At 49.4% G+C, this 27347-nt stretch overlaps 1 protein-coding gene across 1 annotated transcript in view; it reads left to right on the top strand.

Annotated features, from left to right (window-relative positions):
* Positions 1 to 27068, top strand: part of LOC133362084 (uncharacterized) — a 29119-nt gene extending 2051 nt beyond the window's left edge. The window contains exons 2-12 of the mRNA XM_061581049.1: positions 1591 to 2820; positions 5941 to 7170; positions 11811 to 11955; positions 14232 to 14413; positions 16145 to 16295; positions 17310 to 17467; positions 17871 to 17924; positions 20709 to 20850; positions 22441 to 22682; positions 24266 to 24402; positions 25249 to 27068. Of these exons, the coding sequence (XP_061437033.1) occupies positions 1591 to 2820; positions 5941 to 7170; positions 11811 to 11955; positions 14232 to 14413; positions 16145 to 16295; positions 17310 to 17467; positions 17871 to 17924; positions 20709 to 20850; positions 22441 to 22682; positions 24266 to 24402; positions 25249 to 25410 (3833 nt within the window). The 3' untranslated portion in view covers positions 25411 to 27068. The remainder of the gene's footprint in view (positions 1 to 1590; positions 2821 to 5940; positions 7171 to 11810; positions 11956 to 14231; positions 14414 to 16144; positions 16296 to 17309; positions 17468 to 17870; positions 17925 to 20708; positions 20851 to 22440; positions 22683 to 24265; positions 24403 to 25248) is intronic.
* The last annotated feature ends 279 nt before the right edge of the window (positions 27069 to 27347 follow it).

Below are 27347 nucleotides of genomic sequence, written 5' to 3'. Positions count from 1 at the left end.
TGGCATGGGCTAGAGAAGAGATGGAGTGATGGGTGAGTGGGTGAGTGGGTGTGTGGGTGAGTGAGTGACACGGACTAGAGAGGAGATGGAGTGATGGGTGAGTGGGTGAGTGGGTGAGTGTGTGGGTGGGTGAGTGAGTGAGTGGCACGGGCAAGAGAAAAGATGGAGAGTCTTCGTCTCTCTCACATCATCATCATCACGGTGGCTAGGAGATGTTGACTACCTCGCCTGGTATACAGGAGGTCGAGGGTTCGATCTCGACCATGACGATGCCTGCCGCTGTATATTTGGAGTCTAGGTGTGATAACTTTTGCAAGGAGTGAGGTCTGCATTAACTACCCACACTTTAAGCGCGTATTTGCGCTCAAAGTGTTTTTTAGCTTTAAGCGTTTTTTTTTGTTTTTCTAATCCCAGCTCATTGCCGTGTAAAGCGAGGAATTGTTTTTTTTGTTTTTATCGGTCGCCCTCGTGGCCTTATTCTCAATCGCAAATGATAGTGCGGTGTTCACTCTATGCGTCAAGCGATAAAAACGCATATGTTCTGCCTCACGGCAGGGGTTTTGCCTCACGGCAGATGGGGGGTGGGGGCGGCATATGCACACAGGAATTTCCTGTTTTTGATGCTAATTTTGGTCACGTGACCAGGAAGTTGCGATTTAAGATTCCCGCTCAACCACGCAGGCGTCGGCCATTACACACATAATTCAAGATGGCGGCACACATCGCGTCCCAGTGAAGCCAGCCTCAATTGTCCATTGTGGGACTTTAAGAAGCATTGTCTGTAAGTTCGTTTATGTTCTTATAATATTGGCAATGCTGTTATAATGTTTGAATGACCGTTATAATGATGTAAATGCCTTTGTAATGCTGTTAAATTGTCATGATAAATACGAGGCCTAGTTAACAACGAAGCCTGCTACTTTCCTTATTGTGAATGTTACTTGTAATTTAATAAGTCGAGTCAAACTTGTACCCAAGTAACTAGATTGCGATCCTGAGAGCAAGGATGACGAAATATCTCATCCACAATTTAGTGTTATGTGTAATACTGTACATTTTGAGTGCAGTGTGATGAATACACGATGTGCCTTTAAGTAACACAGCAGCTTATGATCTTGTATAGTTATTCAGTGGTAATGTAGGGGCCTGGTCCATCCAGGATCTATTGTTTAGAAACATGTTATCTAAGACAATGTTATGATGCTGTGGTGTTCATTCATTGTGTTGGTGTTTCTGGGTATTAACAAATGCTGTATCTGTGCTGTTTTCTTACCAGTTTTACGTCGTTAAATTCAATAAATGACGTTTGGAGTCGGATGTTCATCCTGGCTCTGAGGGTTTGTTGGACGCGAGGTTAACCACTCAGCTAGCGGTGCAACGCAGCGCACAGCGAGGCCGAGACAGCCTACGTCGAAAAATAAAACCCCGCTAAAAGCGAACGCCGTTTTTTATTTGTCGCTTCAAGAGTTTGTTTCTTCCCATCCTGCTTAACAACCGCCATGAAGGATGATTTTTACTGTCAATCTCGTGGCCTTATTCTCAAAAGTTGACCTCTTTTGCTTGCACTGATTTTGTCGTCACCGTTTGCAGGGAACGGAGCCGGGAGCAGTGTGGGACGTCAGTTCTTCGGCGCATTTATGCAGAACTTCGATCGGGGACTCGTCACGCTTGTGGTGGACTTCGCCAGCTACGACAGCAGCGCTCAGGTCACCGTCTCGGTCCCCGCGGTGAACTTCTCGCAGGCCGTCCTCCTGCCTCCCTTCTCCGTCGGCAATGTATCCATCCCGGTAGCGGCAATGATCGGAGAGAGCGGCATCATCACCAACAAAATCGTGTCCGTTCGTTCTGACAGTGACATCTCAGTGTGGGGCATATCCAAACGACCTTCAACTACCGATGGATTCATGATGATCCCTGAGCAGGAGCTGGGAACAGAATATTATGTAGTCACTCCTGTGTCTGGTAGGATAACCCAGAACGAATTCGCGATAGTCAGTCCCTACAACAACGTGACGGTACAGATGTTTTTGAGCAGCAATGTTACATTCAACGGTGTCACGTACTCCAACGAACTCAACATCATTCTACAACAAAACGAAGTCGTGCAGTTCCAAGGATCCTCTCTGACTGGGACGAGGGTATTTTCGAGTCAACCTGTGGCTGTGTTCAGTGGAGATCGGTGCCTGACTGTTCATAATTTTTGCAATTTTGTGACAGAGCAGCTTTTGCCAGTACCGACGTGGGGCTCCTCTTACCTGGTCTTCCCTGTGTCCATCAAGTCAACAGACGACAGCGTCATAATCACCTCGCCTACAAGCGCGAGCGTCAGTGTCAATGTCAGTGTCGCTGGGAATTTAACAACCTACGCGTTGACCAATTACGGTCGCATCAGCGTACCTGTATATGCAAACCAGACTTTGTCTATAAACTCGTCTGTAAACGTCGGGGTCATGTACATATGCCAGGGTGGGTTAACAACTCAAGGGTATTCCATGGACCCGTTCCAGATGAACATCATACCGACCAGCAAGTTCTCTAACAAGTACCTGTTTGCGACTCAACCAGATTTTACAAACGTGTTAATCGTGATCGCCAAGGATGCAGACAAATGTGGGATCATCATCAACAGCGAGGCGCTGTGCGATAAGATCCAGTGGGTTCGGACAAAGGACCTCCAGTTTGTGGCCGGGGAGCTGAACCTGGGAAGTGGGAATCAACAGTTCCTGGTGGAACACGCGACTCAGCCGTTTGAGCTCTACCTCTATGGGGCGGCGAGAGCTGATTCATTTGGCTACGCCCTCAGCTACGGCAACTTAAGAGGTAACTAAACGCTGAGGATTTGTAACAAGATCAGCCAGACTTGTGGCATCGCAAATCTAACTTCTACTACTACTGTTATTATTATTTCGATTTAAAGCTTTCGTGACTGCAGGGATTCATCTTTATGGTTCTTTCGGTAAAGTCACGTAGAAGGGAAATAATAAAGTAATACAAATTAAACATAAACAGGACCCTGCGGGGTGGGCTGGTAGGAACGAATAACCAAAGAATATAAACATATTGTATTATTACACTTGTTTAGCCAGGAAAGCCTCACTGAGTCTAAAGGTTTTAGTAGGGTCCTGCCAAGTGTTTGCAGTAGGGGGCGATGTTGCTACACCTAATCGGACGATACGAAGGGAGAGTTTGAGGCCTAGTTCTAGGCTTTAGGCCTAGCTGTAGGCTTTAGGCCGCTGTGAGTTAATTAGTAATTTAAATGTTTTAATTATTAATGTAAAAACTTTAAATGTAAATGTTTCTATTTAAAAACATCAGGGAATGTAACATTGTTAAACATTAACTCCCTTTGACACACGCGGGGGTACGATACGAAGGGAGAGTTTTAGGCCTAGTTCTAGGCTTTAGGCCTAGCTGTAGGCTTTAGGCCGCTGTGAGTTCATTTTTAAATTAAATGTTTTAATTAAAACTATCTCAGGGAATTATAAGGGAATGTTACACTTGTTTAGCCAGGAAAAATGTTTTAATTAAAAGCTATCTCAGGGAATTAAAAAATGTTTTAATTAAAAGCTATCTCAGGGAATTATAAGGGAATGTTACACTTGTTTAGCCGGAAAGCGTCACAGAGTGTAAAGGTTTTTGTAGGGTCCTGCCAAGTGTTTGCAGTAGGGGGCGATGTTGCTACACCTAATCGGACGGACGGACGGACAATATAATCTATTGTAGGCTGGTTCACTTCGTTCCTACCAGTATAAAATACAATTCTCACGACGTTTCGGCCACAATGTCTGCTTGCGCCGGATACCGTGCCTGCTTCCGCCCATTTGCGCCATTGACGCCATTTCTTATTGAGCGATTTCCATTTTCCAACACCGACGACGATGTCCAACAGCGGTGCCCACACGGCTCTCGGCCCCCCAACGTTGATGATGACAGCAGCGCCGTGTTGCTCGTCTCCGGCGGCGACGAGATCATGTTGATCGACAACTATGATGAAGAAGACGCCGACGCCCCCCCCCCCCCCCGAGTACGATAGCAGCACAGACGAGGAAGCAGCCTAAGCCTTGGATCAGAGTTTAGTATTCGTCAAACCAGGTTTTAATTGCCCAAAATCGGGTTTAATTGTTTTAAAGAAAAAACCCCGATGCCTGCCGCTGGAAAAATCGGGTTTTTTCTACCCCATGCCACAATTGCCTCCTGCCTCCTCTTCTTCCTCCTAACCCGCATCGAGCATGAGGCATCTCAACCCCCCCCCCACCTTTCCCCTCCTCACGCATCGTCCGTTTCTCAACCCCACGTCCGCACCGCCCGCACAGCGCCCCCAACCGCCGCGCTCGCTTACTCGTTCCCCGCACGCTTGAACCTTTGACGGGTCTCACATTTGGAGAGGATTTGCGTACGCGAGCCGGCCCCATTGCGTCACAACCGGTCGTGACCGGCTGCGCGAGTTGACTCAAGGGGGCTGGCTCACGACGCTTTCGCTCTTTCCACATCGGACGCGATTTGGTCGCTGAGAAACTGGCACGGTGTGGCTCTGCCTTGCTGATTCTGACGATGCTTCTGCTGCTGTATCCGGCGCAGGCTTGACCCGTGGAGGGGGCATGCGTGTAACATGCATGTAACACGAAGTCCTCTACTTGTGTGGAACTTTTCCTTTGTGCCAGTGTAGAGGTGATACGCGCTGGGATTAAGGATCGTATGCACAGTGCGTGATGATTGGCTGTGTAGGTGGTGACGCGCGCTGACGGTGGAGGATCAGGGGTCAGCGCGGGGTCGTGGGTTACGGGGTACCGATTGGCTGTGGGCCGGTGACGCGCTGAGAGGGAGTGATCAGGTGGCAGCGCAGTGTGATTGGTGGAGTAATGTTAACACGCGCTGGGGAAAGCGGATCGTAGAGAGAGTGCGTCGTGATTGGTTCATTAAGGAACGACGCTCACGTCGACGCCGCATCAGCTCCGTCTCTCGTGAGCAGGGGCTATAAAAGGGGATGCACACAGGCGTAAGGGCAGTGTGTAACCAGCGAAGAATGAAGACGGGGATGAAGACCTAGAGCCCTGCGGTACCTAGCCCCGCTGTCCTAAGGGGACCGGGACTCTGTGTAACCCAGAGGCGAGTGTAGTGGGTGTAGCCATAGGTCTACACGAGCCGAATGTACTATGTGTAGCCAGGGCATAGGGCTTACACGAGTCGAGTGTATTGTGTAGCCAGAGGCATAGGGCTTACACGAGTCGAGTATATTGTGTGTAGCCAGAGGCATAGGGTCTACACGAGTCAAGTGTATCGGGTGTAGCCAGAGGCCTAGAGCTTACACGAGATTAGTGGAGTGTGTCGGAGGAAGAAGAAAGACCACACGTTGTATTGTGATACCTAAAGGATTTAATAAAAGTGTGTTACCCGTCAAGAAGTTCCTGCCGTCAATTCCCATACTTCACCAGTATCAAAGGCGGAAAAATAAGATTGGGTTTTTATACTTTTCTCTGGCAATAGCAAAACAAGAGGTGCGTTAGGATTGTCAAACGCCAAATAGGTGTGATACCATTTGCAAGGAGTAAAGTCTGCATTAACCACGCACACTTTAAGCTCTCGTTTGCACTTTCAGTGTTTTTTTCTCTAATCCCCGCTTATTGCCGCGTTGAGGAATTTTTTTTGTTTCAATCGGTCGTCCTCGTGGCCTCATTCTCAATCGCAAATGATAGAGGCTCAGCGAAGTAGCCACCGTGGCGATGTGATGGCTTCATGCGTCAAACGTTAAAAACGATTACATCTAAAAATAAAACCCCGCTAAAAGCGAACGACGCATTTTATTTGTCGCTTCAAGAAATTTGTTTTCACGTCATCCTTTAACAACCAACATGAAGGGTGATTTTTACTGTCGATCTCGTGGCCTTATTCTCAAAAGTTGACCTCTTTCGCTTGCACTGATGCTGTCGTCACCGCTTGCAGGGAACGGAGCCGGGAGCAGTGTGGGACGTCAGTTCTTCGGCGCATTTATGCAGAACTACGTGCAGGTAGTCGACGCGCTTGTGGTGGACTTCGCCAGCTACGACAGCAGCGCTCAGGTCACCGTCTCGGTCCCCGCGGTGAACTTCTTGCAGTCCGTCCTCCTGCCTCCCTTTTCCGTCGGCAATGTATCCATCCCGGTAGCGGCAATGATCGGAGAGAACGGCATCGTCACCAACAAAATCGTGTCCGTTCATTCTGACGGTGACATCTCAGTGTGGGGCATGTCGAAACGAATTGCAACGACCGATGGATTCATGATGATCCCTGAGCAGGAGCTGGGAACAGAATATTACGTAGTCACTCCTGTATCTGGTAGGATAACCCTGAACGAATTCGCGATAGTCAGTCCCTACAACAACGTGATGGTGCAGATGTTTTTGAGCAGCAATGTTACATTCAACGGTGTCACGTACTCCAACGAACTCAACATCATTCTACAACAAAACGAAGTCGTGCAGTTCCAAGGATCATCTCTGACTGGGACCAGGGTACTCTCGAGTCATCCTGTGGCCGTGTTCAGTGGAGATCGGTGCCTCACTGTTCATAATTTTTGCAATTTTGTGACAGAGCAGCTTTTGCCAGTACCGACGTGGGGCTCCTCTTACCTGGTCTTCCCTGTGTCCATCAAGTCAACAGACGACAGCGTCATAATCACTTCGCCTACAAGCGCAAGCGTCAGTGTCAGTGTCAGTGTCGCTGGGAATTTAACAACCTACGCGTTGACCAATTACGGTCGCATCAGCGTACCTGTATATGCAAACCAGACTTTGTCTATAAACTCATCTGTAAACGTAGGGGTCATGTACATATGCCAGGGTGGGTCTACAACTCAAGGGTATTCCATGGACCCGTTCCAGATGAACATCATACCGACCAGCAAGTTCTCTAACAAGTACCTGTTTGCGACTCAACCAGATTTTACAAACGTGTTAATCGTGATCGCCAAGGATGCAGACAAATGTGGGATCGTCATGAACAACGAGACACTGTGCGATAAGATCCAGTGGGTCCGGACAAACGACCTCCAGTTCGTGGCCGGGGAGCTGAACTTGGGACTTGGAAATCAGCAGTTCCGTGTGGAACACGCGACTCAGCCATTCGGTCTCTACCTCTACGGGGCGGCGGGTGCTGATTCATTTGGCTACGCCCTCAGCTACGGCAAACAAAGAGGTAACTAAACGCTGATAATTTGTAACAAGATCAGCCAGACTTGTAGCATCGCAAATCTAACTTCTATTACTACTACTATTATAATTCCACTAATATACACGACGCCATTACAACCCCCACCACCACCCTCATCATGCCTCTCCCAATTGTGACCTCGCCCATATCTGATTGGCTGCAGTGCGATGACGTCACAACGCCTGTGCCATTACTGCCCCTCCCCCCCCCCTGGTGGTTGGGCTGAGTCTGTGCACAATGGAAGTTGTGGGCTGGGCAGAGGCAGCGCTTGCTGTGACTCGTCCACTTGGCTTGAGTATTTCATTGACAAGCGGCTTCTCACGTTTTGGCCTCGCACGGAGACTCAGAGATGTCCAGATACCCATGGACTTCCACAAATACCCACAGACTCCCACAGAGACCCACAGACCTACAATGAGACCCAGAGATGTACTGATACCCATGGACTTCTACAGAGACCCACAAACTCGTACAGATAACTAGGGACTCCCACAGAGACCAACGGACCAAGAAAGAGACCCACAGATGTACAGACACCCATGGACTTCCACAAATTCCCACAGACTCCCACAGAGACCCACAGGCCTACAATGAGACCCAGAGATGTACAGATACCCATGGACTTTTACAGAGACCCACAGGCTCGTACAGATACCCACAGACTCCCACAGAGACCAACGGACCTACATAAAGATCCAGATATGTACAGATACCCATGGACTTCCACAAATACCACAGACTCCCACAGAGACCCACAGACCGACAATGAGACCCAGATATGTACAGATACCCATGGACTTCCTCAGAGACCCACAGACTCGTACAGATACCCACAGACACCCAAAGAGACCCACAGACCTACAATGAGACCCAGATATGTACAGATACCCATGGACTTCTACAGAGACCCACAGACTCCCACAGAGACCCACATACCTACAATGAGACCCAGATATTTACAGATACCCATGGACTTCTACAGAGACCCACAGACTCGTACAGATACCCACAGACACCCAAAGAGACCCACATACCTACAATGAGACCCAGATATGTACAGATACCCATGGACTTCCACAAATACCACAGACTCCCACAGAGACCCACATACCTACAATGAGACCCAGATATGTACAGATACCCATGGACTTCTGCAGAGACCCACAGACTCGTACAGATACCCACAGACACCCAAAGAGACCCACAGACCTACAATGAGACCCAGATATGTACAGATACCCATGGACTTCTACAGAGACCCACAGACTCCCACAGAGACCCACATACCTACAATGAGACCCAGATATTTACAGATACCCATGGACTTCTACAGAGACCCACAGACTCGTACAGATACCCACAGACACCCAAAGAGACCCACAGACCTACAATGAGACCCAGATATGTACAGATACCCATGGACTTCCACAAATACCACAGACTCCCACAGAGACCCACATACCTACAATGAGACCCAGATATGTACAGATACCCATGGACTTCTGCAGAGACCCACAGACTCGTACAGATACCCACAGACACCCACAGAGACCCACAGATCTACAATGAGATCCAGATATGTACAGATACCCATGGACTTCCACAAATACCACAGACTCCCACAGAGACCCACAGACCTACAATGAGACCCAGATATGTACAGATACCCATGGACTTCTACAGAGACCCACAGACTCCCACAGAGACCCACATACCTACAATGAGACCCAGATATTTACAGATACCCATGGACTTCTACAGAGACCCACAGACTCGTACAGATACCCACAGACACCCAAAGAGACCCACGGACCTACAATGAGACCCAGAGATATATACATATACCTACAGACTCCCACAAATACCCACAGACTCGTACAGATACCCACGGACCCCCACACCGACCCATGGACTTCCACAGAGACCCACATACTCCTTCCTCTAGGCGTTTGTCCCACTCCACGTGGAGAAGTTCCTCTGCTCTCCTTGCCGACCTCCACACCGCCCTGTTCCTGCGCCATCTCTCTTTAAGCTCCTTGGGTCACCACGATCCCATCGCACTCACCACATCGCACCCACCACATCGCACCCGCCACAACGCACCCACCCCATCGCACCCACCTCATCGCACCCACCACATCGCACCACCACATCGCACCCACCACATCGCACCCACCACATCGCACCCACCTCATCGCACCCACCACAACGCACCCACCACATCGCACCCACCACAACGCACCCACCACATCGCACCCACCACATCGCACCCACCACATCGCACCCACCACATCGCACCCACCACATCGCACCCACCACAACGCACCCACCACATCGCACCCACCACATCGCACCCACCACATCGAACCCACCACATCGCACCCACCTCATCGTACCCACCACATCGCACCCACCACATCGCACCCACCACATCGTACACACGCACCACATCGCACCCACCACATCGCACCCACCTACAATCGCACCCACCACCACCCACATCGCACCCACCATAACGCACTCACCACATCGCACCCACCCATACGCACTCACCACATCGCACCCACCACAACGCACCCACCACATCGCACCCACCACATCGCACCCACCACATCGCACCCACCACATCGCACCCACCACATCGCACCCACCACATCGCACCCACCACATCGCACCCACCACAACGCACCCACCACATCGCACCCACCACATCGCACCCACCACAACGCACCCACCACATCGCACCCACCACATCGCACCCACCACAACGCACCCACCACATCGCACCCACCACATTGCACCCGCCACATCGCACCCACCACATCGCACCCACCTCATCGCACCCGCCACATCGCACCCGCCACATCGCGCCCGCCACATTGCACCCACCACATCGCACCCGCCACATCGCACCGCCACATCGCACCCACCACACCACATCGCACCCGCCACATCGCACCCCAGCCACATCGCACCCGCCACCGCCACATCGCACCCGCCACATCGTACCACACATCGCACCACCACATCACCCACCTCATCGCACCCACCACATCGCACCCACCACATCGCACCCACCACATCGCACCCACCTCATCGCACCCACCACATCGCACACCCATCGCATCACCATCGCACCCACCACATCGCACCACCACATCGCACCCACCTCATCGCACCCACCACATCGCACCCACACATCGCACCCACCACATCGCACCCACCTCATCGCACCCACCACATCGCACCCACCCCATCGCACTCACCACATCGCACCCACCACATCGCACTCACCTCATCGCACCCACCACATTGTACTCACCACATCGCACCCACTACCCACCTCTTCTACCTTTCTTCCTCTCGCACTTGCATCGCTCGCCACCTCTGACCCACGCGATGTTCCTGTCGCCTCTCCCGCACGACTGAACCAACCCAGAGCCCGTCCCTCTTCTCGTCTCCTCTGTGAGTTCCACCGCCTCGAGTCTTCCTCTTGCTTCTTCATTTTCCATCCGCCTTGACCTTTGCTTTGTCACGCACCAAACATCCACCGCAGCATCCTCATCTCAGCGACCGCCATCGCTTGGTCCTCCATCTTTCTCGTGTCCCAGCACTCGGCCCCCACACAACAGCCTCGCCACCGTCTTGTACTATACACTACACTATACACTACACTACTATACTCTACACCACGAAACACTACACTACTATACACTACTATGCACGATACTACTATACACTACACTACTATACTCTACACCATGAAACACTACACTACTATACACTACTATGCACGATACTACTATACACTACACTACTATACTCTACACCACGAAATACTACACTACTATACACTACTATGCACGATACTACTATACACTACACTACTATACTCTACACCACGAAACACTACACTACTATACACTACTATGCACGATACTACTATACACTACACTACTATACTCTACACCACAAAACACTACACTACTATACACTAATATGCACGATACTACTATACACTACACTACTATACTGTACACCACGAAACACTACACTACTATACACTACTATGCACGATACTACTATATACTATACACTACTATACTATACACTACACTATGCACTACAGTATACACTGCATAATACACTAGACTATACACCACACTGTACACTACACTACTATACACTACACCACGAAACACTACACCACTATACACTGCTATACACTACTATACGCAACACTACTATACACTACACTACTTTAGACTACATTATACACTTTCCTTCAACCAAACTGGGATCCTCTCATCGCACATCACAGCCGTCATATCTCGCCATTTCAGCCATCCAGCCCTCGTTCTTGTCTTCAGCCCTCACGCTAGCCGCGTCTAATTGCGCCTTTGGAACATCTTCATGCATCTCACCACGTTTCCTGGCGAATTTGTAAAAAAACCATTCTACCGGCTTCAACAACTCAATTGACGACTCTGATGCCGACTTCAATAAATCTCTTGGCGACTCTGATGCCTGCTTCAATAAATCTCTCGGCGACTCTGATGTCCTCCGCCATTTTACGATACGTTCAGTGAAACTCCGTAACTAAAAAGTGTCCCGCGATGCTCTAGGCGGTGTCTGTCGCATGAACCTCGCCGCCGCGAGCGGCACCATCCAGTTCGCCGATTTACTCGGGAGACCCAACGTCGGTGACTGCCTCTGGACCATCACCGGCCCCGTGGGGACGGCCGTGATCCTTCGCTTCCAGACGTTCAGGTAAGTGGTGCGGAGGGGGGCGGGGGGATAGGTGCACACACTCTGGTCTCCAGGTTTGCCCCCGCGTCACGACCCGTTTCGGGCTATTAGAGTCCGCTCCACCGATGAGCACGGATGGTCTTTGTACGACGGCGATGGAGGTTCAATGTACACGTGTGCTCATGCTCGGTTTCACACCTAGTAGGCTTTCGCCACCAATATCATCCATGTTAGAGGTTGTTTTTGGGGTTAGAGCGCGCAAGTACGAACGTCGGTTTCACACTTAGTAGGCTTTCGCCACCAATTTTTTGGGGTTAGATCGTGTAAATAAATAAATGCTGCTTCGTTAAACTCGCCACCACCCGACACAGCCAATTAGTAAAGTTTCGCGTCACGTACACAGAACGTGGCCAATTTGTTACTAGTACAGCACTAGTGTGTGGTGTAGTGTATAGTGTAGTGTATAGTACAGTGTATAGTGTAGTGTATAGTACAGTGTATAGTGTAGTAGTGTATAGTGTAGTGTATAGTGTAGTGTATAGTGCAGTGTATAGTGTAGTGTATAATGTAGTGTATAGTGTAATGTATAGTGTAGTGTATTTACCTTATTTTATTCAATACAACGCAGTGTTCTTCAAGAAATGCAACTGCCGCATTGTCATAGGACAAACTGTCACGTACAACATACATACCGAGAGTAAAAATACAAGTATATATGGCCACTATTTTTTTTGGTGGCGGATATCTTTGATTTCGGCGGCCATCCTTGATTCCGGAGGCCATCTTTTATTCGTAAGGTCACGAACATTTCGTGGTTTCTCTTACGAGGAGGTCATTCGTGACGAATCTTTGATGCTCGTTCAACAAACGCAACTGCCACATTGTCATGGGACAAACTGCCACGTACAACATACATACCGAGAGTAAAAATACAAATATATATGGCCACCACTCTTTTTGGTGGCGGATATCTTTGATTTCGGCGGCCATCTTTGATTCCGGAGGCCATCTTTTATTCGTAAGGTCACGGACGTTTTGCGGTTTCTCTTACGAGGAGGTCATTCGTGACGAATCTTTGACGCTCGTTCTCACAGTTTTGAAGCGTCCGCAGTCGTAACGAGAGCTCTGCTCAACGTAAGCATAGGTTTTACCCTTTCTGGCAAGAAAACAATTGCGTTAAGATGTTAAAACACCAAACAGACACGTGTTGCAAGGAATCATGTCACTGCATTAACCATGTATGCTTGTGGTGAACATGCTCTAGTAGTATATCATGCATTGTCTTTCAAACTGATTGGTCTACACACCAGAAACAGCTTTCCTCAGAGCCTAGTCACAAACAGTGCTAGATTAGAGGACGCCAAAAGGCGAACAGCACAAAGACAATGCCACTATTGGGGCATTGAGAGCTCGGGGTGAGAGCAGCTACATCATGGGAACTTCCTTGCCACTAGCAAAAGCAAGAATAGATTTGACCCTGTCTGGCAATAAAGATGAGTTGAGATGTTAAAACACCAAACAGACACGTGTTGCAAGGAATCATGTCACTGCATTAGCCACGCATACTTTGTGGTGAATATGCAAACTAAAACATGCTCTGGTATAATAAAACAATTCTCACGACGTTTCGGCCACAACACAAGCAGCCGTCCTCAGGTGAAGAACAGGTCTGATGCTGTCTTTCCGACAGACCTGTTCTTCACCTGAGGACGGCTGCTTGCGTTGTGGCCGAAACGTTGTGAGAATTGTATTTTAGAATGTTTTATTTTTATTATTTTATTATTTCCCTTCTACATGACTTTACCGAAAGAACCAAGAAGATGAATCCCTGCAGTCACGAAAGCTTTAAATCGAAATTTGTGCTCTGGTAGTATAGGATGATGATGCATTGTCTTTGAAACTGATTGGTCCACAACACCAGAGACAGCTTTCTTTAGAGCCTAGTCCAGTGGTTCTTAACCTGGGTTCGATCGAACCCCAGGGGTTCGGTGAGTCAGTCTCAGGGGTTCGGCGGAGGTTAAGACACACACCCGACTCGTATGATTGTGCACCAGTAAAACATATACCTATGTTTTGAATTTTTAAAAATCATATTTTATTTTTCCAATTAATAAGGGTTCGGTGAATGCGCACGTGAAACTGGTGGGGTTCGGTACCTCCAAAAAGGTTAAGAACCACTGGCCTAGTCACAAACGGCGCCAGACCAGAGGACGACGCCAAGAGGCGACCAGCGCCAGGACAATGCCACCGTCAGGGCGTATCACAGCAGCAGCGCTCCGCTGTCCGTGCGCGTGAAGTCTGCAGACAGGCGCCGAGGTCGTCTACGTCTACGACGGGCCGTCCATGGACTCGCCGCTCCTGGGGAAGTACGACTGCGATGGCGTCCCCGCTCCCATCATCTCGTCCTCCAACACCTTGTCCATAAGGGCCACGTACGACACGGGGGGGATCGTCGGCAACTTCAGCGCGTTTTACAGGGGTGAGTTTGATCATTTGTTTTTTACCCTTCTATCTGGCAACAAAACTGACACCTTTTTACAAGGAGTCATGTTTGCATAGACCACAATACCTGCAGTCATAATGCAAACAATAAACACGACTGCAGGTATTGTGGTCTATGCAAACATGACTCCTTGTAAAAAAGGTGTCAGTTTTGTTGCCAGATAAAAGGGTAAAAAAACAATTATCATATTTTTTACTGGCAAATGAGGTTCCAAAGGGGTGAGTTTTTTTTGTTTGTGTTGCGCTGTAGAAAAGGACACTGAAGCCGGTCGTGTAGGGGCTACCGCCAAACTGTTTATTAAGGGCTTACGCCTAACTCGGGGGAAGGGGTTAACACAGAGTCCTTAACTAATCTCCCCAGGGGAAGGGTACTGGGAGTTCCTTACACCCCACCAGGCTATCGGGCTCTTCCCACAGCACTGACCGAGGGTTCAGCCAATTCGGCCAGCCGGGTAAAACAGCCCCCCTTAGCCTGGCTCTCCACCCTCTGTCCCGGAGCCCCCTACTCCCCTAACGCTCATTCCTCTGGCTCACGGCGAAGACCCCGTCCACGTCACGGGTCTTCCCTCAAATACCCCGGGGGGCATGACGTCACTTTACCCTGACGGCATTCCCCCCCTCGAGGCGAGTGTGACCTGACGTCAGCACTTGTTCGCTGGCTTGTTTGTCTGTCTGTCTGTTTATTATTTTTTTTGCTGCGATAACGCGGCGAGGCCCACTCGCTTGACGCGTTGATCGCTCCCACGCGGCGGCGAAACTCCGGCGGGACTCGCGAAAGGGCCGAGGCTCCCGCCGACCGCCACGTTCGTCGTCGTAACGCGTCACTGCGCCGAGGGGGGGGGGGGCTCGGTCACCTTCTGATGTTCGTTGTAATTTTCGGCCATCTGATTTTACACTAACAAGTGACATTTCTCAACTGAACACAGCCACCGAGCTCACCGAGCTCGAGGTTTTTTTGCTTTGCGATCCTCCATTAACGTGATAATCTCTCACGGGAACATGGCCACCTCAGGGCGCCCGCCATGGAGGCCGCTCAACGATCTTCCATTAACATGCTGATTTTTACTGGGCAGCCCTTTGATTGGTGGGCAAACCCACCACCGTCGCGGTCGCTGCCCACCACTTAAATTAACATTGGCTGCTGACATTTGGGCAATGCCCATTTCAAACCTTTATAAACAGTTTACCTTTAGAAGCTAACCCCCTCTTCCTGATGACGAACACTTGCGTTGCGTTCGAAACGTAAACATCGTAGTTTTTTCTTATTTTTTGTTATTTTCTTTGCACCTTACTCTTTGGTTCTTTCGGTAAAGTCACGTAGGTATAAAATAAAATGAATACATCATGCTTTCCCACCTGATGACGGATGCTTGTGCTGCGCCCGAAACGTCGTGATTTATTTTATTTTCTACCTACGTAACTTTACCAAAAGAACCAAAGAGTATGGATTCCTGCAGTCACGAAAGCCTCAAATCAAGATTCTTTGATCCTATCTACGTGACTTTACCGAAAGAACCAAGGAGATGAATCCCTGCAGTCACGAAAGCTTTACATCAAAATCTATCTACGCGACTTTACCGAAAGTCCCAAAGAATACAGCTTCTACATATTCACGCGATCTAACCCCCTCCACCCCCTCACAAATAAAATCTGCATCACAGAAGTATGAATGCGTCGTAACCCCCCCACCCTCCACCACCACCACCAGTGGGGTCACCGTGCAGAGAGACGTTCGTCGGAGGCCAGGGATCGCTGTCTTCGTCAAACTTCTCCGCGGCCGGCGAAAGGAATGCCCTGTGCCGATGGACCATTCAGGTGGACCCCAGATACGAGGTCAAGCTGAAGTTCCAGCAGTTCAAGTGAGTTCTCGATTGGGGAGGGGTGGGGTGTGCGGGGCGGGGGGGGCTCCGCAAGCCGTTCCGTTCTCCGTTGTTCGAGCTTCACGTTCCACGTAGCGGCCACGGGTTCTTTTGCTTTGGTGAACGGTACACGTATGTCTTCTTGGTTATTTCGGTAAAGTCACGTAGAAGGGAAGTAATAAAATAATAAAAATTAAACATAATAAAATTATTTTATTACTTCCCTTCTACGTGACTTTACCGAAAGAACCAAGAAGATGAATCCCTGCAGTCACGAAAGCTTTAAATCGAAGGTACACGTATGGGGCGGTTAGAAGTTCGGCACGCGCTGCACAAGGTACACGACTACGCTACACTATACACTACACGCGACTATACGCGACAGTACGTGTGTGCACCTGTGTGTGTACTATATACTATACACGGGATTACTATACACTACACTATACACGACTATGCACTTCTATACGTGCAACACTACACACCACACAAACTCGTACATGCTACACTACACATACTCGCGCGTGCTACACCACACACAACACATTTCTCGTGCATGCTACACTACACACTACACACTCTCGTGCATGCTACGCTACACATTCTCGTGCATGCTACACTACACACCACACATTCTTGTGCATGCTACACTACACATTCTCGTGCATGCTACACTACACACCACACATTCTCGTACATGCTACACCACACACCACACATTCTCGTGCATGCTACACTACACATTCTCGTGCATGCTACACTACACACAACACATTCTCGTGCATGCTACACTACACATTCTCGTACATGCTACACTACACATTCTCGTACATGCTACACTACACACAACACACTCTCGTACGTGCTACACCACACGTTCTCTTACATGCCACACCACACACCCCACATGTGCTCTTACATGCTACACCACACATCATCGTACATGCCACACTACTTACCACACATTCTCGTACATGCCACACCACACTCCCTCGCTCTCCCACCGGCACGCAGTTTGTCTTCCGACCCCGACTGCGCGGACGAGTCGCTGACCGTCTACGACGACAACGGCGACTCGCTGGGCGCGTTCTGCGGCGTTGTGAGACCGCCCGGCCTGCGCTCGTCCTCCAACAGACTCCACCTCGTGCTCGACTCTCTTCAGGGGCTTCAAGGTGAGGCCACGGGGGGGGGGGGGGTCCTTGGGAGGTGTCACCCCGGGGGGGGCGGGGGGGGGGGGAGTCCGCCCTGTTTCCCTTCTCCCAGAGGTCGCAACCGGGTACCCGATACCCGGCTACCCGTACTCTTATACAGATCTTACACAAATCTTATACAGATCTTACACAAATCTTATACAGATCTTACACAGATCTTACACAGCGTCACAAATCTCACACAAATCTTGCACAGCGTCACAAATCTTACACAAATCTTACTCAGCGCCCCCCTTCTCCCATGCGTCGCACCGCTACCGACTCCTCAAAACTTCCCCGAAACTCGCACCTCGAGTTTGTTAAAGGAAGTTAACTAACTTTGTTTGTTTGTCTGTCGTTGTTGTTGTTGTTGTTTATTACACAGGACACGGATTCGTCGTGAACTTTCTAACGATTGATCCCATTAACGTCACGAAAAGTGAGTATGTCGCAACAGCGGCGAGTGCACCTCACTTGAACACAAAGCCGCGTTCCTCGACACGTATCAGCTATGAAACTAGAGATTCGAAGCTTTCGCGACTGCAGGAATTACTCTTTGGTTCTGTCGGTAAAGTGACGTCGAAAGAGATTCAATTAAATAATAATAGAATACGGCGTTCCAATCGTTTCAATCGCAACACAAGCAACCATCATCAGGTACGAATGAATGAGAAAACAAATATATCTTCTCGGTTCTTTCGGTAAAGTCACGTAGAATGGAAATAATAAAAATAAAACATAATAAAATAATTCTCACGACGTTTCGGCCACAACGCAAGCAGCCGTCCTCAGGTGAAGAACAGACTCTGTCTTCTCGACAGACCTGTTCTTCACCTGAGGACGGCTGCTTGCGTTGTGGCCGAAACGTCGTGAGAATTATTTTATTATGTTGTATTTTTATTATTTTATTATTTCTGTTCTACGTGACTTTACAGAAAGAACCAAGAAGATGAATCCCTGCAGTCACGAAAGCTTTACATCGAAATTGATTCGAAGCTTTCACGACTGCAGGAATTACTCTTTGGCTCTTTCGGTAAAGTGACGTCGAAAGAGATTCAATTAAATAATAATAGAATACGACGTTTCGATCGCAACACAAGCAACCATCATCAGGTCCAAATGAGAAAACAAACATAGTGTAATAAAGCTCGTTGAGGCGACTTCTAGAATCCGTCTTTTATTCAACTTGCATTACAGCTTTCCTTCAAGCTGCTGACAGGCAGCGTGAGAGGGACAGATAGAGAGAAAGACACACAGCCACGTGGCAACCCAGAGCCCCATTCCCACGTGGCCCCCTTCCTCCGTTCGTTCCCGTTCTGACCACGTGTCGTTCGTCTCCACCCCTATTTAATACCCGGGTCACGTGGTACGTTTCCACCAATCCTGGTTAGCCTCCATGGAATAGTCCAGGCTCCCTCGTAGGCTGCCGGGACCACGCCCCTGACTCATCTCCCCATTGGCTGTGGCCAAAGCCAGCAGAACCAATCATCTACTTGCAGCTGTCACCTTCCCATGACGTCAAAGCCACGCCCCCTAGGCTTCCCCCCATTGGCTGTGGCCAAAGCCAGCAGAACCAATCCTCTACTTGCAGCTGTCACCTTCCCATGACGTCAGGGCCACGCCCCTGACTCGTCTCCCCATTGGCTGTGGCCAAAGCCAGCAGAACCAATCATCTACTTGCAGCTGTCACCTTCCCATGACGTCAAAGCCACGCCCCCTAGGCTTCCCCCCATTGGCTGTGGCCAAAGCCAGCAGAACCAATCATCTACTTGCAGCTGTCACCTTTCCATTACGTCAGGGCCACGCCCCTGACTCGTCTCCCCATTGGCTGTGGCTAAAGCCAGCACAACCAATCATCTACTTGCAGCTGTCACCTTCCCATGACGTCAGGACCACGCCCCTGACTCGTCTCCCCATTGGCTGAGGCCAAAGCCAGCACAACCAATCATCTACTTGCAGCTGTCACCTTCCCATGACGTCAAAGCCACGCCCCCTAGGCTTCCCCCCATTGGCTATGGACCAGGACCAGCAGAACCAATCATCTTGACGAGTTGTGATACGTCAGTGAGCCGGATATATCCTCACATTACATTAGTAATTCTAGATTTGAAGCTTTCGTGACTGCAAGGATTCATATTCTTAGGTTTTTTCGGTAAAGTCACCAGGTAGGTAAAACATTCAAATTAATAAAAGTAAAATAAAATAAAAATCACGACATTTCGGAGGCAACACAAGCCTCCGTCTTCAGGTGGAACCGTCACAGCCACGACAGCTGTATCAAGTAAATGAGAGATTGCAAGAGCTACCACACCTGAAGTCGGAGGCTTGTGTTGCCTCCGAAACGTCGTGATTTTTATTTTATTTTACTTTTATTAATTTTAATGTTTTACCTACCTGGTGACTTTACCGAAAGAACCTAAGAATATTACAATAGTAAGCTTGGAAATATAATGCGAAGAAGAATGTATCGGCTGTGCTACAGCTGCAGCAGCAGGCATCGTCAGGGTCGGGATCGATCCCACGACCTCCTGCACAGATGACGTGATTTCATTTCCGTCTTTACCGAATGGTTTTGATGACGCGATGACGTAGTGACGCACTTCGTCAGAACGGGAGAGGGGCAAATAATGAAAGCGGACGGGATGGTGACCCTCCCGTGTCTACAGACGGTTGGGCAGAGATCAATGCGTTAAAAAAAAACCCAACCACCCACCAACCCCACCCACTCATTCACTCACTCACCCACCCACTCACATACCCACTCACCCCACCCACCCCACCGACTCACTCACCCACTCACTCACCCACCCACCCACTCACCCACCCACTCACTCACCCACCCATCCACTCACCCAATCACCCACTCAACCACCCACTCACTCACCCACCCACCCCATTCACCCCCTCACCAACCCACCCCACCCACTGCACCCACCCCACCCACCCACCAACCCCACTCACCCACCCACTCACCCACCCACCCACTCACCCACCCACCCCCTCACCCACCCACCCACCCCACCGATCCACCCACCACACCCACCTCACCCACCCACTCACCCACCCACTCACCCACCCACCCACTCACCCACCCACCCCACCGACCCCACCCACCACACCCACTCACCCACTCACAAACCCACCCACCCCACCCACCAACCCCACTCACCGCCCCCCCCCCACCCCCCTCCTGTCGACGCGATCTCCGCCACCCTCCCGCAAGGCTGCGGCGTCGCCAACGCGTCCGTCCTGAGCGCCTGGCCCTGGCAGGTGACCATCACGAGGCTGGAGGACCAGTTGCAATGCCTCGGCTCCCTCCTGTCCGACTCGTGGATCGTGACCGCGGCGAGCTGCCTGGGGGAGAGGTCAGACCCTGGGCCTCGACACGGCGGCCCCCAGAGTTGTTGTCACCTAGCGGACACCTCCAGTTCGTGATGTCGCGAGTTACTAAATGTGTTCATCACTCGCTAACGCTGAGTGTCCCACTTGTGAATGATCGAGTTACTAAATGTGTCCATTAATCCCTCGCAAAGTGTCCCGCTTCTGAGTTATCGAGTTACTAAATGTGTCCATTAATCCCTGGCGAAGTATCCCACTTCTGAAATCTTGAGTTACTAAATGTGTTAATTAATCCCTCAATAAATGTCCCTTTTCTGAGTTATCGAGTTACTAAATGTCTTCATTAATCTCTGGCTAAAGTATCCCACTTGTGAGTTATCGGCTTACTAAATGTCTTCATTAATCCCACGCTAAGTGTCCCTCTTCTGAGTTATCGACTTACTAAATGTGTCCATTAATCACTCGCTAAATGTCCCACTTCTGAGTTATCGACTTACTAAATGTGTCCATTAATCACTCGCTAGATGTCCCTCTTCTGAGTTATCGAGTTACTAAATGTGTCCATTAATCACTCGCTAGATGTCCCTCTTCTGAGTTATCGACTTACTAAATGTCTTCATTAATCACTCGCTAAATGCCCCTCTTCTGAATTATCGACTTACTAAATGTCTTCATTAATCACTCGCTAAATGTCCCTCTTCTGAGTTATCGACTTACTAAATGTGTTTACACCATTGGAACCTCATTTGCCAGTAGCAAAATATGATAATTGTGTATGTACGTGTGTATGTACGTGTGTATGTACGTGTGTGTGTGTACGTGTATGTGTCTGTGTGTGTGTGTACGTGTATGTGTATGTACGTGTGTGTACGTGTGTATGTGTATGTGGTGTGTACGTATGTGTATGTACATGTGTGTGTATGTACGTGTGTGTGTGTATGTGTGTATGTGGTGTGTACGTATGTATATGTACGTGTGTGTGTATGTGTGTGTATGTGTACGTGTATGTACGTGTGTACGTGTGTGTGTATGTATATGTACGTGTGTGTGTGTATGTGTGTATGTACATGTGTGTATGTACGTGTGTGTGTGTATGTGTGTATGCACATGTGTGTGTATGTACGTGTGTGTGTGTATGTGTGTATGTGGTGTGTACGTATGTATATGTACGTGTGTGTGTGTGTATGTGTGTGTATGTACGTGTGTGTGTATGTGTGTATGTACGTGTGTGTGTATGTACGTGTGTGTGTTTGTGTGTGTGTATGTATGTGTGTCTGTGTGTATGTACGTGTATGTGTCTGTGTGTGTGTACGTATGTGTATGTACATGTACGTGTATGTGTACGTGTATGTACGTGTGTACGTGTGTGTATGTATATGTACGTGTGTGTGTATGTACGTGTGTGTGTATGTGTGTATGTACGTGTGTGTGTATGTACGTGTGTGTGTTTGTGTGTGTGTATGTATGTATGTGTGTCTGTGTGTATGTACGTGTATGTGTCTGTGTGTGTGTACGTATGTGTATGTGTACGTGTATGTACGTGTGTACGTGTGTGTGTATGTATATGTACGTGTGTGTGTGTATGTGTGTGTGTGTACGCGTGCACATCCGTTCAGCCCCAACAACAACTACAACTGGATGAGCATCACGGCCTCCGGCGACCGTCTGCAGGTGACGTCCATCGTGGTCCACCCCAAGTTCTCCGCAGAAACCGGAGCCCACGACGTCGCCATGCTGCGGCTGGGCTGGTGGGCGACGTTTGGGCCGGCGGTGCGGGTGGTGTGCCTGCCCTCTCGACACGAGTACAGCCCCACGCTGGGACGCAGCTGCCAGGCGCTGGGCTTGCGGCGCAGCGACGGTGCGTAGTGTATAGTGTATAGCTCGTACGTCATGTAGTGTATAGTGTATAGATCGTATGTCATGTAGTGTGTAGTGTATAGCTAGGACGTTAGTGTACGTCAAGTAGTGTGTAGTGGGTAGCTAGTACGTTATGTAGTGTGTAGTGTATAGCTAGTACGTTAGTGTACGTCATGTAGTGTGTAGTCTATAGCTAGTACGTCATGTAGTGTGTAGAGTATAGTGTGTAGCTAGTACGTCATGTAGTGTGTAGTGTATAGCTAGTACGTTAGTGTACGTCATGTAGTGTGTAGTGTATAGCTAGGACGTTAGTGTACGTCAAGTAGTGTGTAGTGTATAGTGTATAGCTAGGAGGTTAGTGTACGTCAAGTAGTGTGTAGTGGGTAGCTCGTACGTCATGTAGTGTGTAGTGTATAGCTAGTACGTCATGTAGTGTGTAGTGTATAGCTGGTACGTTATAATATGTATAGTGTGTATATCATGTACTGGAATACGTAATTTCGTGTTTGTGTGTGATAACATTAGCGACGATGCCGATGATGTCACGGCCAGTACGCCTGTGACATCATCATCATCTAGGCCTGTGACATCATCATCATCTACGCCTGTGACATCATCATCTAGGCCTGTGACATCATCATCATCATCATCTAGGCCTGTGACATCATCATCATCTAGGCCTGTGACATCATCATCTAGGCCTGTGACATCATCATCTACGCCTGTGACATCATCATCATCTACGCCTGTGACAGCATCATCATCTAGGCCTGTGACATCATCATCTAGGCCTGTGACATCATCATCATCTACGCCTGTGACATCATCATCTAGGCCTGTGACATCATCATCATCTAGGCCTGTGACATCATCATCATCTAGGCTTGTGACATCATCATCATCTACGCCTGTGACATCATCATCATCTACGCCTGTGACATCATCATCATCATCTAGGCCTGTGACATCATCATCATCTAGGCCTGTGACATCATCATCATCTAGGCCTGTGACATCATCATCATCATCTAGGCCTGTGACATCATCATCATCTACGCCTGTGACATCATCATCTAGGCCTGTGACATCATCATCATCTAGGCCTGTGACATCATCATCATCTAGGCCTGTGACATCATCATCATCTAGGCCTGTGACATCATCATCATCTAGGCCTGTGACATCATCATCATCTAGGCCTGTGACATCATCATCATCTAGGCCTGTGACATCATCATCATCTAGGCCTGTGACATCATCATCATCTAGGCCTGTGACATCATCATCATCTAGGCCTGTGACATCATCATCTAGGCCTGTGACATCATCATCATCATCTAGGTCTGTGACATCATCATCATCTAGGCCTGTGACGTAATCATCATCTAGGCCTGTGACATCATCATCTAGGCCTGTGACATCATCATCATCTAGGCCTGTGACATCATCATCTAGGCCTGTGACATCATCATCATCTAGGCCTGTGACATCATCATCATCTAGGCCTGTGACATCATCATCTAGGCCTGTGACATCATCATCTAGGCCTGTGACATCATCGTTACCCCCCCCCCCACCCCCCAGGATCTGTGTCAGCCCCCGCCGCTGAGGGACACGTGCGGCTTGTGAACGAGTCGCTGTGCACGAACGCCTGGGGCAACTTCAGCCACCGCACGATGATGTGTGCCGCCAAGCGTCAGGGTTGGGCCAGTAGCTGTCAGGTAATGCAATGCTACACTATACACTACACTATACACTATACTATATACTACACTACTACACTACTATACACTACACTATACAGTACACTACACACTACACTATACACTACACTATACACTACACTATACACTACACTATACACTATACACTACACTATATACTATACTATACACTACACTATACACTACACTATACACTATACTATACACTACACTATACACTACACACTATACACTACACTATACACTACACTATACACTATACACTACACTATACACTACACTACAATATACACTACACTAGACACTATACAATACACTATACACTACACTACTATACACTACACGATACTATACACTATACACTACACTATACTATACACTACACTATACACTACACTATACACTACACTATACAGTACACTACACACTACACTATACACTACTCACTACTACACTATACACTACACAATACACTACACACTATACTATACACTACACTATACACTACACTATACAGTACACTACACACTACACTATACACTACACTATACACTACACTATACACTTTACTAGACACTACACTATACACTACACACTATACACTACACTATACACTATACACTACACTATACACTACACTATACACTTTACTAGACACTACACTATACACTACACTATATACTACACTATATACTACACTACTACACTATTATACACTACACTATACACTACACTACACACTATACATACAGACACACACACGCACGAACAAAGGGCGTCCCACCTGGGTGCTTGAAACATCATCAAAGTCCAATCCACCGTCCCCCTTCCCGCCTTCCCCAGCTGGGCCAGGGCGGTGGCGTCTTCTGCCTGGGCACGGACAGGAGATGGTACCTGACCGGCATCGACAGCCGCCGTGCCGACTGCTCACGCGCCAGCCAGCCGGCCGCCTACGAGCGCGTGTGGAAATCCCTCGCCTGGATCCAGGGGAACCTCCCTTACTGACGAAGCGGACGCGCCTCTCGCTCTGCTCCCAGCCACATAGCCGGATATACAGATAGCCGGATAGACAGATAGCCGGATAGACAGCCAGATTGCCAGATACCCAGCCAGCCAGCCATATACCCAGCCAGACAGCCAGATACCCAGCCAGATACCCAGCCAACCAACCAGATACCCAGCCAGATACCCAGCCAGATAGCCAACCAGCCAGATACCCAGCCAGCCAGATACCCAGCCAGATAGCCAACCAGCCAGATACCCAGCCAGCCAGATACCCAGCCAGATACCCAGCCAGCCAGATACCCAGCCAGATACCCAGCCAGATACCCAGCCAGCCAGATACCCACCCAGCCAGATACCCAGCCAGATACCCACCCAGCCAGATACCCAGCCAGCCAGATACCCACCCAGCCAGATACCCAGCCAGCCAGATACCCAGCCAGATACCCACCCAGCCAGATACCCAGCCAACCAGATACCCAGCCAGCCAGATACCCAGCCAGCCAGATACCCAGCTAGCCAACCAGATACCCAGCCAGATACCCAGCCAGCCAGATACCCAGCCAGCCAGCCAGACACCCAGCCAGATACCCAGCCAGCCAGATACCCAGCCAGCCAGATACCCAGCCAGCCAGATACCCAGCCAGATACCCAGCCAGCCAGACACCCAGCCAACCAGCCAGATACCCACCCAGATACCCAGCCAGACACCCAGCCAGATACCCAACCAGATACCCAGCCAGCCAGATACCTAGCCAGATACCCAGCCAGACACCCAGCCAGATACCCAACCAGATACCCAGCCAGCCAGATACCCAACCAGATACCCAGCCAGACACCCAGCCAGATACCCAACCAGATACCCAGCCAGCCAGATACCCAGCCAACCAACCAGATACCCAGCCAGATACCCAGCCAGACACCCAGCCAGATACCCAGCCAGATACCCAGCCAACCAGATACCTAGCCAGATACCCAACCAGATACCCACCCAGCCAGATACCCAGCCAACCAGATACCCAGCCAGACACCCAGCCAGATACCCAGCCAGATACCCAGCCAACCAGATACCTAGCCAGATACCCAACCAGATACCCAGCCAGCCAGATACCCAGCCAACCAACCAGATACCCAGCCAGATACCTAGCCAGCCAGCCAGATACCCACCCAGCCAACCAGATACCCAGTCACATACCCAGTCACATACCCAGACCAGGCCTACAGCTACCGCTGTCGCTCTTGGGAGGAGAGAATTACTGAAGGAATGAACACGAATGAAACGTATTTTTTCTTTCAGTTACCATTTTACTATTTAGTTTTATTAATAATATTTATATATATAAAATGTAGATATATATAATATTTTATAAATCTTTCTTCTTTGCATTTTAAGGGAAACGTTTCGTGGCTCGAGTTGAATCTCCGATTTCCGTTCGATTCTTTGTGCTGCCATCTTGGCTTTTGTGGCACGGACGTCACTGACGTCACGCACGAGCGATGACGTCAGTGACGTCACGCACGAGCGGTGACACTCACTGACGTCACGGATTGTGTGGGGTGGTTTTTTTCGCGGTGTAAATTTTGTGTCCATTTTGTTGTTGTTGTTTTTCTTTTGGCGACACGAAAATAAATGGTGACGGACACACAGACAAAGCTCCCCCGTGTAGCCTCTAGCAGGGCTGTAGGGGCAAGTGCTGTTAGCCATAGCGAGTAGCACCACCTATGATGCACACACAGACAAAGGTTCCCCCAGGTAGCCTCTAGCAGGGCTGTAGGGGCAAGTGCTGCTAGTCGTAGCGAGTAGCAGCACCTATGATGCACACACAAACAAAGCTCCCCCGTGTAGCCTCTAGCAGGGCTGTAGGGGCAAGTGCTGCTAGTAGCGAGCGGCACCGCCTATGATGCACACACAGACAAAGCTCCCCCAGGTAGCCTCTAAA

Source organism: Lethenteron reissneri, unplaced genomic scaffold, assembly GCF_015708825.2.
Source record: "Lethenteron reissneri isolate LAM-NWPU_2019-01 unplaced genomic scaffold, ASM1570882v1 scaffold_136, whole genome shotgun sequence".
Taxonomy (NCBI): domain Eukaryota; kingdom Metazoa; phylum Chordata; class Hyperoartia; order Petromyzontiformes; family Petromyzontidae; genus Lethenteron; species Lethenteron reissneri.
This window is presented reverse-complemented; position numbering and strand designations above follow the sequence as displayed.